General features: G+C 48.7%; 1 protein-coding gene across 1 annotated transcript in view; it reads right to left on the bottom strand.

The window, feature by feature from the left end:
* Positions 1–16,297, bottom strand: part of LOC104538674 (muscleblind-like protein 1) — a gene marked incomplete at its 3' end in the record, with an annotated part of 34,404 nt that overhangs the window by 4,661 nt on the left and 13,446 nt on the right. Inside the window, 1 exon segment of the mRNA XM_010181959.1 lies at positions 2,756–2,926. Within this exon segment, the coding sequence (XP_010180261.1) occupies positions 2,756–2,926 (171 nt within the window).

The raw sequence follows: 16,297 nt of genomic DNA, 5'->3' as shown, positions 1-16,297 counted from the left end.
CCTGCTGAAGCTTCCCCTGCACGACCACAGTGCCTGGAGCAAACTCCGTCTGGATCCACACTTGAGCAACACCATCCTAAACCAGCACTGCTCCGCACAGGAGAGGGCCTGGGGCTCTGAAAATGGGTACAAACACCCATTCTTGGGGTAAAAGGTGTATGCATGGGCATCCCAACACAGCAGCAACTCATGCTCAGCTGCAGACACAGCCAGCACTGTTCAGAAATGACCAAGGCTTAACACAGGAGCAAGACCAGACAACCATAATGACTCATTTTTACAAAATTAAACACACTGTCCACGCAGATATTCTGAAAGAAATGCACTGCCTCAAGGATACGCTTTATTTAGCCTAAAACACTAAGGCAGAGAGAGAGAGCAAGCTACTACTGCTTTTTTTGTTTATTTGCTTGCTTTAAAACAAGACAGAGTCAGATGCCCCTGTGGTGACCACACGTTGTGAAGATAATTGGATGCAGGAGACCAAATAATGCTGTGAGACCAAAGGCAGAGCTGTTACACTGCAGTAAAGATTAAATAACTCTTCTGCCCCACTGGATGCAGAGGCACCGCACTACCAGTGTAACTGCCAAATAAAACTGAGTCTGGAGTGCTTATCTTTGGTATCCAAATAAAGGAGTTACTCGAGGCATTTAGATATTTCTTCCAAACTGATTTTTAGAGGGAAAAACAATGACAGAGTTAACACAGCTCCTCTCTGTTCCCTATCTATCAAAGCCAGCACACAACTCCGCGTGTTTTGTATCCCCGAGGAAGTGACCGCACGGTTTGGAAGCAAGGAACACGTCTGTTTGAAACACAGGATGAAAACATGTGCAGAGATTGCTGAAGGAAAAAAGATTTGCGTTGTGCAAATGGAGATGATTTCTTTAATGTCTCTGGTTCTTCATCCACATGAATGAAAAACAAACAGGGAAGTTTTACAGCAAATACAGTATTACTCTTAAATAGACTACTAATTAACTGCACTTTTCATTACTGTGTTATCAGCTGTGTAATAATGAGCATTAAAAATAACCCTACGATACAGTCTGTCAGTGTGTAACTTAAGAGATATCAGTGTTTGATTTTAGCCCAATATACTCACTGTAGAATGAAAAAAGCTATCCCACTTATTTTCTACTGAGATCACTTCATATTGTTATAAATACCCTTTAGACCATGCAAAATAACAGCATATTTTATCAGTCACTTCATATTATTCTGAACCTTCCCGGTGTCTCCTGCTTCCATGTTTCTCACCAAGCATTCCCCATCTCCAGAAGAAGGCAGTATTTCTCCACCACCACAACCAAACCACGCACCTACCCACTGGCCTTGCAGTGAGGGCCCTGCTATGGTGTGGGCATGCCAAGCAGCTAAAAAAGGATAAAAAAGCAGCTCTTGTAGATGTGCAGGGAGAACCAGAGTATCTCACTAAGTTAGTTCACTTACTTTTATTAAAGCATATGGTATTGATTGTTGTAAAACTACAAAACCTGAAGCATCGTTAGATGGGATGATATAAATCACTTTAGAACAGCACAAAATTACACCCCTTTCCACTGTGCTAAAAAAACCAAACAACTAATTTTAAGGCCAAATGACTAGGATTATGTTCGTTTGGAAATTAGATTGCTGGGACAGCCAACGGGCCTTGCTGTGAATCCTTGCACTGAATGAGACTGAATTCTGAAAATACCAAGCCTGCAATGCCTGAACCCAAGGGAGTGCACACAGACACTACCCAGGCACTTCACGATACCCCGACTCACACTGTGCTCGCTAGGGACAGCCGGAGCGGAAGAGAAAAGCTCCAGCCAGGGAAGCACTGGTTGCCTTCTTACAAGGAATACGCCAGCCCTGCCCATGCATTAACCAGTGCTGGTCTTGCTCATACATTAATCACCATCTTCTAAAGTCAGAGCTAGAAATTTATATCAAAGGGGTCTGAACCAAATTTCTCCCTAGGCTGGCTCAAATGACCTCAGGACTGCATCAGAGAGGGATCTGGCGCAGGGTGCAGGGGCACGGCTGATGCCAATCATTAATTTCAGTGAAAAGAGGGATTACTACAGAGCAAGAGACTCAGCCACAGTGTTCGACTCCATGGGACACTGCTCTGCGCGCACTTACTGAGGAACAGGAGAAACGGATATGATGTAACGTGTGATCACATTTTACTGTGACTGGATGAGCGATTCCTGACAGATTCCCCTTGACTTTTTGTGGGAAATAGGATTATCTGCACTTCTCCTTTCTGCCAAGCCTGCGCTGGGGATGGAGCAGGAGAGACTGACAGGCACCATGCACCAGCCAGGGACAGCTCTCTGCTCCACCTGAAAACAGCACACCCAACCCCAGCAGGTAACTCCCGCAGCGGGTGCCCTCAAATGAATGGAAAACATCAGCGGGAATCTTCTCAAACCCAGGAGTTTCCTACAGCACCCAAAACTGCAAAGGAAGCGGCTATTTATGAAAATCCCACGCAAATTGCTCGCTTTTGTAATTTTTAAGAAATAAGTTGCAAAAAAGGAATTAACAAAAGATTAGCAAAATTAATGAAATTAAAAATATTACTTCAGGCAAGGGAGAACTAAGCAGTGCAAAGACAGGTCAGCATTTCACCGTGGTTCATTTCTCCAGCATTTACCGACATCTGTGGGATTTCACAGCGCGTAAGCACTCCTGCTAACCCACTCCAGCTCCAACCCTTTGTACCCATCGATGGGAGCCCAAAAGCAGACAGACGTACCACGGGCTGCAGCGGGGCCCCCGGCATCATGGCGTTGGCGAGCTGCATCTGCTGGGCCAGCATGGCCATGTTCTTCTGCTGGATCAGGTTATTGCGGCCATTGATCTCCAGCTGCGTTTTTAAGTGTGGCGGTGGGTGAAGGTATTTGCAGTTTTCCCTCGAACACCGACCCTGAAGGAAAGAATGGACACAGCTGGCTTAGGGGCTTAGGTGTATCTTCATTTTTATGCCATCAGCTAAACCAAACACATCACACGCAGGAGGAAAGCCCCCCAGTTTATCCCATACTGACCAGAGCAATGTCACCATTCTGGCGCCAGCTGCTTGCTTTGCTGTTCTGAACCATGCATTTCTGCAGCACAACTCTAAAAAACACTGCTTCCTTTAAATGTTGCCCAAGGCGAGCAAATATTGAGTTGTTTTAAAGCAGAGCTCATCCATCTTCCATGGGCACAGCATTCTGCTCAGTGCAAGCTGTGCCCATGGGGACTGAGCAGGGAAGCACCAGCTCTGCAATGTCACTGCACCTGGAGCACCGCATCTCTGACAAAAACCTCTTACATGCGATGTGTTTTTGCTGCAATTGTGTAAAACATTGTAACACTGGAGCCCACACTTGCACTAAAGGCATGGTAACAATAAAAAAAAAGAAGAGAATCCTTTTCTGGAAAAAGCCCAGATTCCTTAAATTACATTTTCCTCTACTCATTCATCTTTGAAATAAATCCCAACAGGAACATTGACAAAGCAAAAGACAGTCTTAATTTCAGTAAGAAATCATTTTTATCAGGAAACAAATTAATCCAGTGTAGTTTGACCTATACTGCAATTTTGCTCAGGAAGTTAAAATGCGTTCTTGTCATAGGATCTGCCTGAAATCTAATCTGTGCGATAATTTTTGTCTTCCCCTAAGGGATGAAAGGTTTGGTGCTGTCTCCCTCCCAATCCATCTCTGGTGCTGGCAGCACAGTCCTTACAACTCATTTTCGTGGTGATTCAAGTGGTCTGGGCTGTCCCTGGCAGAGTCACTTGCCCAAAAATCCCCCCAGTAACACAGCACCAACGCTGGGGAGCAGCAGAGCAGGAGCCAGATAACACACAAAAGCACAACATCCACAATGCAGATAAGACACAGGAAGAAACGTGTGCAGCCTGGAAAAATATTTTTACAGGGGAACGGAGTTTCCTACTGCAAATAAGAAATTAGGAAACTTCAGGAACAAACACTAACGATTCAGTAGGCGAAAAGACAAGCTGATGGTGGCAACAGGAGTCAGTGTTTATGACACATGAATTATAAGCTTTTGTGTGCGTATACACATACACGGGTGGGACTCTGCTCACACACGGTGTGTGGAGGGAGGGGGGAGGAGGAGGAAGGAGAAGGGAGGAGGAGGAGGAAGGAGGGAGGAGGAGGAGGAAGGAGGCCGTGACTGCTCCCAGTTTTCCTCTGCTATCACATCCACACGCCCAGGCTGAGCAGCACAGCCAGCTCTGCTCCGGACATCAGGGCAGCGTGATGGCGCTGGTATTTTAAGCTGTCCAGCCTTGGCAAAGCGGGTGGTGGGGACAAGGAGGAGCGGGTGGCACTCGCCCACGCAGGGACATCTGTGGGAGGCAGGAGGGATGGGGACAGGGGCCCAGCATCACCCCAGAGGCTCTGTCCATTCATCCACCCTCTGAAAACACCCAGAGTGCCTCAGCCGCTGCCAGGTCCCACACTTGGAGGGTGCTGGCAGACTCAGCGCTGGCCTCACCAGTGCCCAGCACACATGGCATTGGCACCTGGCGCTGCTCGGGTCAACCCGGGTCTGCATCCCAACTGACCCGGGTCTGCATTATCAAAGCACGACTTGGCGATGCAATGAACAAGGTCTCATTAGCAAACTGCTCTCACAAGGTCGTTAGTCCTCTGGGTGCAACCAGTCAGGACCCTGCGGCACCAGGGACCTGCAGGACCCCGTGGCACAGCCCCTGCGCAGGGGCACAGCTGAAACCGAGACACGTGAGCTCATAGACCCCGCAAGCAGGGGGCTCTGTCGGTCCCCCTGACCCACTGGCAACCACGGGAGCCAGGGCTGGCAAACCACTTGGCTACCACAGATCAAGGAGTTTTGATCCAAACCAAACACGGAACAGCTCCTTCCTTTAGGATTACAAATTCCTCCTGACAGCAGAGCGCTCGGTGCACTAAAACCCAAGCAGGAAGATGGCCATTACGTAAAACCCAAATATTGCCTGTAAATGGTAAAACTATTTATCCTGATGCCCATGTGTTTTACAGGAAAAAATTAACTACATAGGCAAACTACTAGGGTTTGCTTTTTAAAAAATAAACTGTTTGCACTCGCTCTGTTGTAGTAGCTGGCCTGCCAAGCGTACACTCAGATAAACTTTATAAATATTAACAAATATAGTTACTGGGTCCATTTTACTGACTTGAAGGATGCAAACCACTGTCTTGGTGAGCCAAGGGCAACGCTTACAGCTCTGAAGCCAGGCAGCGACCTGGGGTAGGACGTGGCTGTTGGAAAGAGCCCCCAGACTCACACATCTTGCAGTGCCAAGAGAAAATAAATGGTGAGCAGCCCTGCGCTGCTGAGCACAGATTTCTGTCAACACAGATGTTCATGACGTTCTCATGGAGAACACATTTTTAATGAATAGCAACGATGAAATATAAGGATAAAAATCATGCGGGTAACTTTCCAGAGCCTCCTGTTCAGCCTGTACATGTCTCTCCTTAAGGCTTTCTGCTGGACTGTGATAGCTGCCCAAGTGCCAGCAAAGAAAAGCAGAAACTAATTTTAACAACAACAAAATGCCCTGGGTTTCATTAGGTAGCTGAAATAGGCATTTATCCAGCCATTAAGCACTGCAGTGGGGAGCGTGACAACGTCACAAGAGCAGGGGTACCCTGCAGCCGGTGGTGACACCAGCGTGGTGACACCACGCACACCCTGCCACCACCACCAACACTGCTCCTTGCTTGCATTTCAACCAACCTCCTCTGCAAAGTCCCAGTCAGCCAATTACAGCATCGGCAAGACTCAACACGATGTTGCTTTTACTGGTTTTCACCTCCCTCCATCAAACAGCAGGATTTAGCGGAACAGCCCCACAGAGGAGGAGTTCCCCTGGCAGTCCAGGGCACCCCGGGTACCAGCCAAGTACCACCTCATCCCCATCCCCATCCGCCTCTGGACAGTGCCTCAGCAAACCTGGTGCAAGTAAGCACAGCTATTTCATTTCTGACTATGAACTTATTTATTAAACTTATTAAAGGTGCTGCAGTAGAAAGTGAGCAAATAATTTCTGCTTTTAAAGCACTGTAAACACTTAGCAGAGACACTGAGTAAATGTGGTTAAATCCTGTTCCCAGGAATAGCGATCAAAGCTCAGCCACACTCTGGACAACTTTAATTTGGGTTCACACGGGGTGAGGTGGCTGCTGAGGCTCTACCAAACCACCCCAAATCTGTGTTCTGTAACAGCCATTGGCAAATGCATCAACAGCTCATGGAAATGTAAGGATGTTTGTAATCCTTCAATCCAATGTGGGCTTGATAGCCATATTATTACAAACGTTTGTCTATCCACATGTGTGTATATATACATTCTGTGTATCAATTCATCAGTATTTATATCTGCACCACTCCCAGGACACACAAACCCTGCAGACTGAGGCAGAGCAACACTGGATTTCTCCCCAAATAGCCCTCCACCTGTCCAAACACCCCCAAGAGCCAGTTGTCTGCCAGGGTAAGGACAGCGTGACAAAACACGCAAGGCCTTCAGAAACCGCTTGCTCTGAACTCCTGAAGCCAGAAAATCCTTTTAGAGCAATCTCCAGTAATCCGTATGATCCTCACTCAAGCATGTAACAAATAACGTTTTAGGAATGAAATGAATGACTTTACGTCCAGTTTAAGTAAAGCACCCGCAAGATTTGATCCATTTGTCACTGCAGCCCCACGCAGTGATACACCGCGGCCACAGGAACCAAGCCCACACTTTTATCTCCATTTCTTCCACAGCGCACACCCCCTGCAAACGGCTTGGTCTGAAACCAGGCCCTGAGCCGCCCAGCCCTGCCACAGCATCCCATGAACGACTGAACTGAGCAGTGAGGGTAAGACTCACCAGCTTCCACTGCCACTGTTCAATGGAAGTTCTGCAGCGCTGTTAATATTTCATAATATGTTCAGGCTTCCGATCTGTTTTGGTGCGGAACGGCAGCAAACCGGCGAGCTGGCAAACGCTGCATCCAAACCGGGGAACAAACCAAAAGGGCCCTTGTGCAGGGGAGCTGCTGGTGCAGGACAGTGTAATTTACGGCAAATTTTAAAAGGGAATACCACCAGGGAGTAACACTGTGTACGTTATCATGTACTTTTTACATAGTCGATGTACTTTTAAATTGTTTAGAAACCCATGTTGGCTGTCGCAGGGTGCTCCCCCCGTCCCAGCCCTGCTCGCACACATTTTGGGTCTCATTGCCCCAAGAACAGTTTTCTTACTAGATATCAAACCTAACTTTAAGGTAGATATATGCAGAAGTAAAATAGAAAAAAAAGACAACCCAGATGTGACTATTTTCATCTGTTTTTGAGGGCACTGGCATTTTCAGTCTCTTCTACCTGGAGAAAAGGGGAGGTGGTTGGCATGGTGATCTAAATGGGATAATGAGTGTCCTCACCCAAGTGTAAATACGCAGGAGAATCCTCCATTACAGGTGCTATATTTAAACTGAATTGCTGTGGTTCAAAAATAAAATCTTGCTTTTGTGATTTTGAGAGAGAAACCGCCATCCCCTGCTGCTGGCACCTGCAGCAGAGCGAGCCCAGGCCAAGCGCAGAGCTTGCGGCTGTGCCAGACTGGAGCTTGTTTATAGAGCCCTTCCCCAAATTGCACGGCACTGAATGCTCAGTGTCCTCAGAGCAATCCTGACGTGGATGTGCAGAATGGGTACAGCAAACAGGCAGCATGGGAGGACAAGGCTCCATAGTTGCACCCATCCTCTGACACAGCCTGGGACCCTCGGGGACACCCGCTACAGGAGGGACCCCCAGCTCTGGCCCCTGAAGGCTGCACTTAGCTCCCACTGACACCTGTGACCACAGCACATCCCCATCCTGGCATCCCCCTCTGGTGCAGCATCCCTGCCTGCAGCTGGATGTGGCCGGACTGGAGGACCCCTCTCATGCTGTGCTCTGTGCTGGGCTCTGGTGTAGGCTCCAGCAAAAAGAGCAGGAGGGGAAAGTGGGAAAGTCTCTCCTCTTCACAGTACATAATTTCCTTCAGAAAGAGGAAGCATGCTTTCCCCTTCTTTCAACTCTAGGAGGCTTTATGGCAGTGATGTGCAGCTGCACGGCACTGATGGGTCTGAGATGCCAGCCACCTTAAGAGACCACAGCTGCACGCTGCCACAGAGTGAGCTGGTAACCAGTGCATAATACACTGCAAAACCAAAAACATCCTTTAAGAAGACATGAAACATTTTCTGAAAATTTCACTGTAATTATAGATGCAATTAATTTCCCTCTGTAAGCTCTGTGTCTCACCCCTAGCGTGTTGTACCAACAGCTCTGCAGGAGGCTGCACTTATAGCTGTGTCTGTCTGCACTTCCACTGCTCCCGCGAAGGGTCTGGTGTTTTGGGTTTTTTTTTTAACGACAGTATTTTGAAGGAAGTCCTTTACATCGCAGGGGAAACAGCAGAAGGCGGTGAATCCTCAGCAACGCAGCAGCATCTGCATTAGACACCCCCATCACTGCTCCAGTGCACCCCTGTTTGTCAAAGCACAAACCTGGCACGGCACTGTAGAGCTGTGGGACCAATTTAAAAGCACGGATAAACCAGGAGCTGTAAAGGGCTGCCACCACTCTCAGGGGAGGCTTGGAGCAGAGGTGCATTCGGAAAAGGAAAGCCTGGACACTGGTGTACAGCCACGAGGACGGTGCAAAGCGGAGCTGGACTGAGACAGTCACACAGGGACAGGAACAAGGATGCTCCCAGCCCTGTTCTCCTGTACTGGGGTAACTGCACCAGCAATTTGGATGTCCCTAATGTCCATTGCTATAAACCTCCCCTGTAATATCCTACATCCATCAGAGCTATTCTGAAAGCTCATTCTGCATCCACCCCTCCAAGAGGTGCACTTGCTATTAACCTCCATGCACTATCACCCCTTACAACGCACATTACCTCTGCCAGTGTATTCATGCACTGCTGGGGTTTAAACTGCTGCAATCTGCTCCTGAGGGTGCCTCGTGAGGCGATGCTGAAGCAAACGAGCACACTGCATCATGCAGGCAGTGACAGAGGAGAGGTGTCTCACTGGCTCCATCCTCAGCACACCTCGGTGGCCGCGGGTGAGGCGAGGGAAGGGACTGCAATGCTCGTCAGCGCCGCAGCCACCGCCGCCCCTTGGTTTACAGCGAAGGGCACTGCTGAGTAACACCAAATCCACGTCACACCAATAAGCTGCTTTCCAGCAGCACACCAGCGGCCCTCCTTGAAGGTCAACTGCTGTCATCATTTTCTGTCTGGATTTTTAGGGAAGGGAGGATGATGTGAAAGCACTGGTGAAAACTGCAGCCCCATGTCACCCACACTGGAAATCACTGCTGGAGCAGTGACTGAAAATGCCGGCACAGGGACACATTGGGGGGTTTTACTGACATGGTTTACATGACAATTTTGCATTTATCTATAGTCTTGCTATCCCTTTTGTAGTACCTTCCCTTGTTTTTAGCAAATACAGAATCTTGACACATTATTTTAAAGACAGTTAGAATAAATTTGTCAGGCAAGTATTTTATGGATTGAAAAGTAATGAATATGGATTGACTGAAACTATTCCTAAATTTGACTAAAAATTACCGAACAACACTAGTGAGGAAAGTAACTGCTGAAATACTATTAAATTTGAGTGAAGTTGAACGACAAATTCTGATTGAAATACAGAAAAGTATTAAACTTAATTTCAAAATAGCATTTGACGTTGCAATTTAACTGTGCACAAGCACAGTCCTGAGCGCAGGAGAGAGCCCCTGAACTCGGGGTTCATCCCTGGAGAACGGGCAGGGCCAGCTCCCTTTCGGGGGTGCTACCAGCCCCAAACATTCACCAAAATCCCTGGAGGTTGCAGGCTCTTGGTGCCCTGCAGGAGATCCCCAATATTTGTCAAGACCCATCTGCATCACTCCTGCCCATCTCCCTCCTTCGGAAGGGACTATGCTGGGGATGGGCTCATTTCAGCTGATGTTGCGATCCACTGTGCTGAAAAATTAACTTACATGCCAGGCAAATGCTGAAAATGCCAGATTTAAAAATCCCTCCCATCTAAATGGCCATTTCCAGCACTAAAAAGCAGAGTCCTTGGGTCCCAGCAGGTCCCTGGGCAGAGCGAAGGAGACACCCAAGCATGCACCAGCAGCAAAGAGCTAAGCGATGGCTGGTGGAGGAGGAAAGGACGCATTTCTGGGGAGGGGAAACAGCAGAACATGGCATTTGTCAGGTCTTGAGGTACTAATTACAAATATTAACATTATTTTCAGATAAATGAAACATTTCCCTGAAACCAAGGCCAACCAGTCAAATGGGAACTGTGCTGTGAACCAACACCAAAGCCCCGGGAAACGATTTTAAATGCGTCCCCTTAGCTCCATGCCAAGATGCCACTTTGGTCTGAACATGAAAAGCAGACAAGGCATCCTCACCAACAGTGCATCTTCACCAATGAACACCACCATGGGGCTCACATGAATCCCAACACCACTATGGGAAGCAGCTGCTATTTTTACCTGGAAAAGTGAATAGCTACTTTCTCCAGCCTGCTTTGGCCACAAACACACCCGTGTACTAAAACCCTCATAAAATGCATGAAAAGAAAAAAACCCCACACAAACCAAAACCCTGCCCATGCAGTGCAAGGTTGTTCCTTCCATCCCCAAATATTTCAGGCAGACAACGAACAGGGTCTCTGATGTGCAGAAATCCTGCTGCATGGCAGGCATACACAGACTGGGACTCTCACACGGGCTCACTTTTGTCCCGAGTTTACAAGGATAACAATTCCGAATTACCAGTGTGAGAAATGCTCTTGACTCTCTTTCAGTTCCGTAAGAGCTGGCTGGCGTTTTCAGTCAAACCAGAGGAGTTAAACCCAGCATATTTTGCTCGCTAGGAAAAGCCACCAACTGCCACCACAGAAAGGTGGCACGGGGGAGTGACCCGATTTTCAGGAATGCAGGAGCTGCAGTCCCAAACCCCCACACGCCTGGGACATTGGCAGCAAACTCTCTTAGATGGAAACACATCACTTCATAACATCAAACCTTTCTGCTTAATTACTGCATGCACCCATGCTGCCAAAATAAACCAAGAGCAGTGACCATGGAGGGGAAGGAGGAGATGTCAGGGGACCGCGACAGAGCCGCTCTGGGGGATTTCAGCAAAAAGCAGCATTTTTACAGCTGTGGGGACCCTCTGTGGGTGCAGGGGTGTGCAAGGACAGAGGAGGACACAGCAGGGACTCAGTGGTACACAGCAGAGTACACAGTGGGGACACAGCAGAGGACAGCATGCCTTTGGCAGCTGGCACCGACTTCTGCCTTTGGCAATTGAAAACTTAGCGCTTCTGGCCCGTTTTGTACTGTTTGCTTATGCAGTAATCAAATTAAGGCCATTCAGTCTAGTCAGTAATAAAAAAATTAAAAAGGAGAGTCTGAAATAACACCCAGAGCCACACAGGAAAGGCACGGTTGGTCTCATGTCACTATGCCACAAAACACTGAGCCTGGAGACGTCATTTCCCCAGGGGCTCCAGCTCCAAGGTACGTGAGGATGCCAGGGCTGATGGACCACAAACATCCATCACAGTGGGCAAAAACTGGACATAAAAGAGGAAGTTCTCAATACACAGCAAAGGAAGAAAAACAGCTTAGAGCTCCCAGGAACAGGACCCACCAGAGCAGCGGGCATCCCTCTTCCAGCCAGCATCGCTGCTGTGACTGACAGGGCAAAACCACTGACGTGCTGGAGTACAGCAGAAAATACCTTCCCTGTCCAACACGAACTTTAGAAACTAGCAAAAGCTGAAGAATTTCTGTTCTGAAAAACAAACCAGAAAACAATCAGGAAACATTTAACAATTTTTAGGAAAAAAAATCCATGTGTTTTCCACAACAGGGAACTCAGTGAAGCCAACAGTTTCAGCTTCCAACAAGACAATGATTTCCAACAAAACGCACCCTTAAAAAGCAGCACCCAGCCCCTCTCCAGCCAGGCCAATGCCCCTGTGCCGGCCAAGCCTGAACACCCGGTATCACCGTTGGTGCCATGCCGTGCCCCAGGACACAGCCGTTTTTTGTGACCCCAGTTCTGGTGCCCTAGAGCCCACAGAAAGGTACCTGTGGTGGCAGGTACGTGCACCAGGACAAAACAGACATTGAAGGTAACTGTGCCTCTGGTGGGGACCAGATGAATCAGAGCGAGCCATGGGTCTGCACAGCCAACCCCGCCAAGCAGCGTCACATCTGGTTGTTATTTATTGTGCTGCCAGAGCCGGGCTGTCAGAAGCTGCTGTGAGCACAAGTTCATTAAGCACAGTGGTAATTAACGGCAATCAGGCAGCAGCACAGGACGAGGCTGCCTGCCCAAGGGTCAGTGCGAGACATGGCTCCTCACCATGCTGCCCGTGCTGCAACCACACAACTGCACAACTCCCCGCAGCCTGGAAGTGATCAATGGCAAAGGCGACTTGCAAGACTTCATCAGCAGGAGTTAACGAAGCCAGCAGCACGCACCTGTGAGCAAGGACAAGGCACAGACACGAAGCCCCAATGCACTCGCAGCCCAGCAGCCCCCCAAAACCAGTGAGCTGCTGCCACACACCCGCAGGGCATGGCCGCATCCCACACCTTCCTCTTGACTGCTGTTGGCTGGCAATTAAATACCCCCAGTCCTTTGAAATTCTTCCTTTAAAGCTTAATTCTGTCTTTTTTGAAGTGAAAATCAAAGAACAATCATTAAAAGAGAAAGACAGAAAATAAGAATTGCATTTTTCCCTAAATGCACAAGACAGAACAAACACTGCTCTTCTCCTTTGCCTCTCTACTGTGTTGTAATTATCAGTAAAATTGTTAGCTTTGGACCCAGCTGAGCTTTATATTCCACCAAATAGTGAAATCTTTCTCCTTGGAGTTAGACTGATTACTGGAGATCACACATAAGAATAAGTTTTACGTAAAGGAATAGTAAACGCACTTCAAACGGAAACGGGAAGGCTGGCTATACAGCGCACACCTCCTGTGGAAACTTCTCTGATTAAAAAAAATGAACGGATTACCCATTTGCCACGGGGCAGGGGATGCTTTGTGCTGCTCTTCACAACTCCTCCTGCTGTCTGTGGGTGTGGAAGGAAAGGAGGTGTCCGAAGAGCAGACGGTTTGGTGGCAAAGAGAGAGCACACGTGAGATTTGTCACAGCGGGTACCGACACGAGGAGATGGAGGAAGTAGATTTTTTAAGAGCCCTGGAGGCCAGTGCCTTTAACAGGTGGTGACAAAGAGCTGCCCTCAGGACAGGGGAGTAAAGCTCTGGAGAACCAGCAAAATCAGCAACGTAACAAAAAAAGGGGACAGGGAATAAAAAGGAAAATGGAAACAACTGGTTTTGGTAGGTAAGACCAAAGAGCACATGGAAAAGGCACTGCAGAGAGCACAGCACCACAGGGCCAGTGAGGGGATAGGAGAGGAGAGGGGCAGAGGAGGACAGAAGAGGAGGGGACAGCGCAGTGGGGACAGCGGCAGCGCAGGGTGCAGTCACACAAGCTCTTTTCCTGCCATTTAACTGTGCCAGCAGCGTTTCAGTTTTATGGTTGGACTCAATGACTTAAAGGTCTTTTCCAACCAAACGATTCTATGATATGTTGCTAGTTAAAGAATTTTGGTATAAATTGCAGATTTTTAATAAATTGGCTGATTTTCAGAAAGGCAGAGAGCTCTGTACCCCTCGTTGTTCGTTGAAATACCGGTGTAATTAATGGCACCCCGGGCATGAAGATCCCCAAAACGGGCAGTGGCTCAGCAGGACCAGCCCCCTTCACTGCAGGACCTGACACTCATTCACCCGCTCCTCTGAGACACAGCGGCGTGGCCCAGCAGCCCCTCCTGGGCACCAACAGCCCCACAGCCCCCTCCTGCCTTCCCAAAACCAGGGGAAACACCTCGAGTTGTTTCTAAATGCCCGGGACATCTGAGTAAGCCCTCAGTGGCAGAGCAAGGCCAGGCCCTGACTCAGGCCCGGCCATCCCTCGCACACAAAAATAACTTGTTTATCCCTTCTGGTGTGTTATTTTTACACCGGCAGCTCCAGTAGCCGTGGCCCTTTGCTGCTGCTGGTCCCAGCAAAGGCACGCAGCACGCCAGAACCGCAGGGTGACAGACTGGAGACATCCCTGCCTGTCCGGGCCATCCCACCTGTGCTCCAGGCTCGCTGGGTGCTCCTGCAGGAAAAGCTTCCTCAGCTGCTGGCGCCTCCAGGCTCCCTGGGTGCTCCTGCAGGAAAAGCTTCATCAGCTGCTGCTGCTGGGAGGACACATCCCATTTCCAGTCATTGGAGAACAGCCCTTCGAAACCAAAATGTGCTTCCAGCAAGGCAGAAACAACTCCTTTGTATGCATGAGCAGCATTTACCAGCTCAGGATAGCAGAGGACAATTTAATAATGCTGCACCCATACCACTTCCATGCACACACAACATTCCCTTCTGCTGGTGCACTCCTGAAGTCACCAGTTCAAGCTCTTCTGGCTCCCATCTCTCTCTATAAATGCTGGTTTTGGTGGATTCAGCCAGTACAACCATCTGTAAGGGCTGCTCACAACGAAGCGTGGCTGGGGAAAGGTACATGGGAGCACAAGGGAGCTGGACAGTGGCAGAGGAAGCCTCTGGCAAGTAAATATTGCTCAACACGACACCAGCATGGGGGAAAAACAGACCAAGTGGAATAACAGGAAGCTTACTCGCTGCTGGACAGAAACAGCCAAGCGTACGAGGGGCGGGAGGGAAGCTGGGCTGGCGGGGCCTGCAGGGCCGAGCCGGGCAGGGTACAGGCAGGGTACGGGCAGGGTACAGGTACCGGCCCAGCTGGAGGAAGGGGCTGTGCTGCCCCAGTGCCCCAGGGTGACAGGCAGAAGTGTTCAGACCATAAGGCTGCTCTGTGGAAGCCTCAGAAGTGTCCCTGATGATGATCTTCCACACTGAAACTACTCATTACCCTTAAAACATGGCCTGCATTGCTCGCTGATGAAGGGATAACGGCACTGGATGGGAGTCAAGGGACTGTGTTAGAGAAACACCAATACAAAATTTTACTACAGCATCCGGAGGGGCATGTATAGCAAGAGAGAGAAAGTAATTTAAAATAATTAGAGGCTAGATAAAGAAAGCAACCAAACCATACCCAAATGAAGACAAGCTTGATTAGTAAAGAGTTTTACTGCTTAGGCAAATGATGGCAGAAAAGGATGTCATGAACAAATGGCTCAGCAGCAGAGAAATAAAAGGCCCAAAAACTTAACCACATTTATGGTTCAAAAATTACTGTAATGAAGACCTGTCTATCAGTAATCTTTTCACTGGCAAAAACGAGAACCAGTTGCTATATTTGATACCAGGAGGAAAAGAGAGAGTTAAAAGTCTTTACCAAAGAACAAGTTTCAGCAAGCAAGGGCAGCAAAGGAAAGGTGTCAAAGTGGGCAAACAGGCCGATACCTCAGGTTTGTGTTAGCAGGGGAGTGTGTGCTGAGGCACAGCCAAAGCTTGCTACGCAAATAATCAGCTCCTGGTGCCCAGGACAACATAACTGGGGCAAAACCAACTGGGTGCACAGCCGGAGGGCTGGGCAGTAAACTCCGGCAGCGGGGCGACACATGAAGCCTCTCATACATTTTGGGATGCGCTTGCCATGTTTATTCAACAAAACCCCAAACCAAACGCACCTCTGCAGCGGTACAACACCCCCTGATAAAGCATTTCTTGCCCAGAGCCCTGTGCTGCACTGCTTTACCTGAGGGGAATGGCAAGATGGTGCCCATCCGGCAGCAAAGCTGGGCTCCACAGGCCCCAGATCTGTCACTGATTTATTGTTTCATACAGTTTGGGAATAATTTCCTGCACTAAGTGCTTTCCAGGCCACACAGCATTGATACTGTAGGTCAATATTGTGCAAAGACAAAGCTGCACAACGGATGTGTGCACTAATTAAGCCGTATCTAACCAGCAGCACAGCTGTAATCGCACTCTGTTTCCCTGTTAGCGTTTACACCAGCGCTTTGGCCTCACTCACTTCCCACATAAAGCGAAGTGACAACAGAACGACAAAACAAAAGAGCCACTGTACCTCACAGCGCGCAAATAAAGATATTATCCACGCTGTCCGTACCAGTGCAGTGCAAATATAATTAAGGCTACAAGAAAACATCACTTGCTCTCGGGAGCTCTCCATCTTCTCTCTGTTAAAGCCCCTTTAACTTTT

The sequence above is a fragment of the Mesitornis unicolor genome, unplaced genomic scaffold (genome assembly GCF_000695765.1).
Source record: "Mesitornis unicolor isolate BGI_N332 unplaced genomic scaffold, ASM69576v1 scaffold27923, whole genome shotgun sequence".
Taxonomy (NCBI): Eukaryota; Metazoa; Chordata; class Aves; order Mesitornithiformes; family Mesitornithidae; genus Mesitornis; species Mesitornis unicolor.
This window is presented reverse-complemented; position numbering and strand designations above follow the sequence as displayed.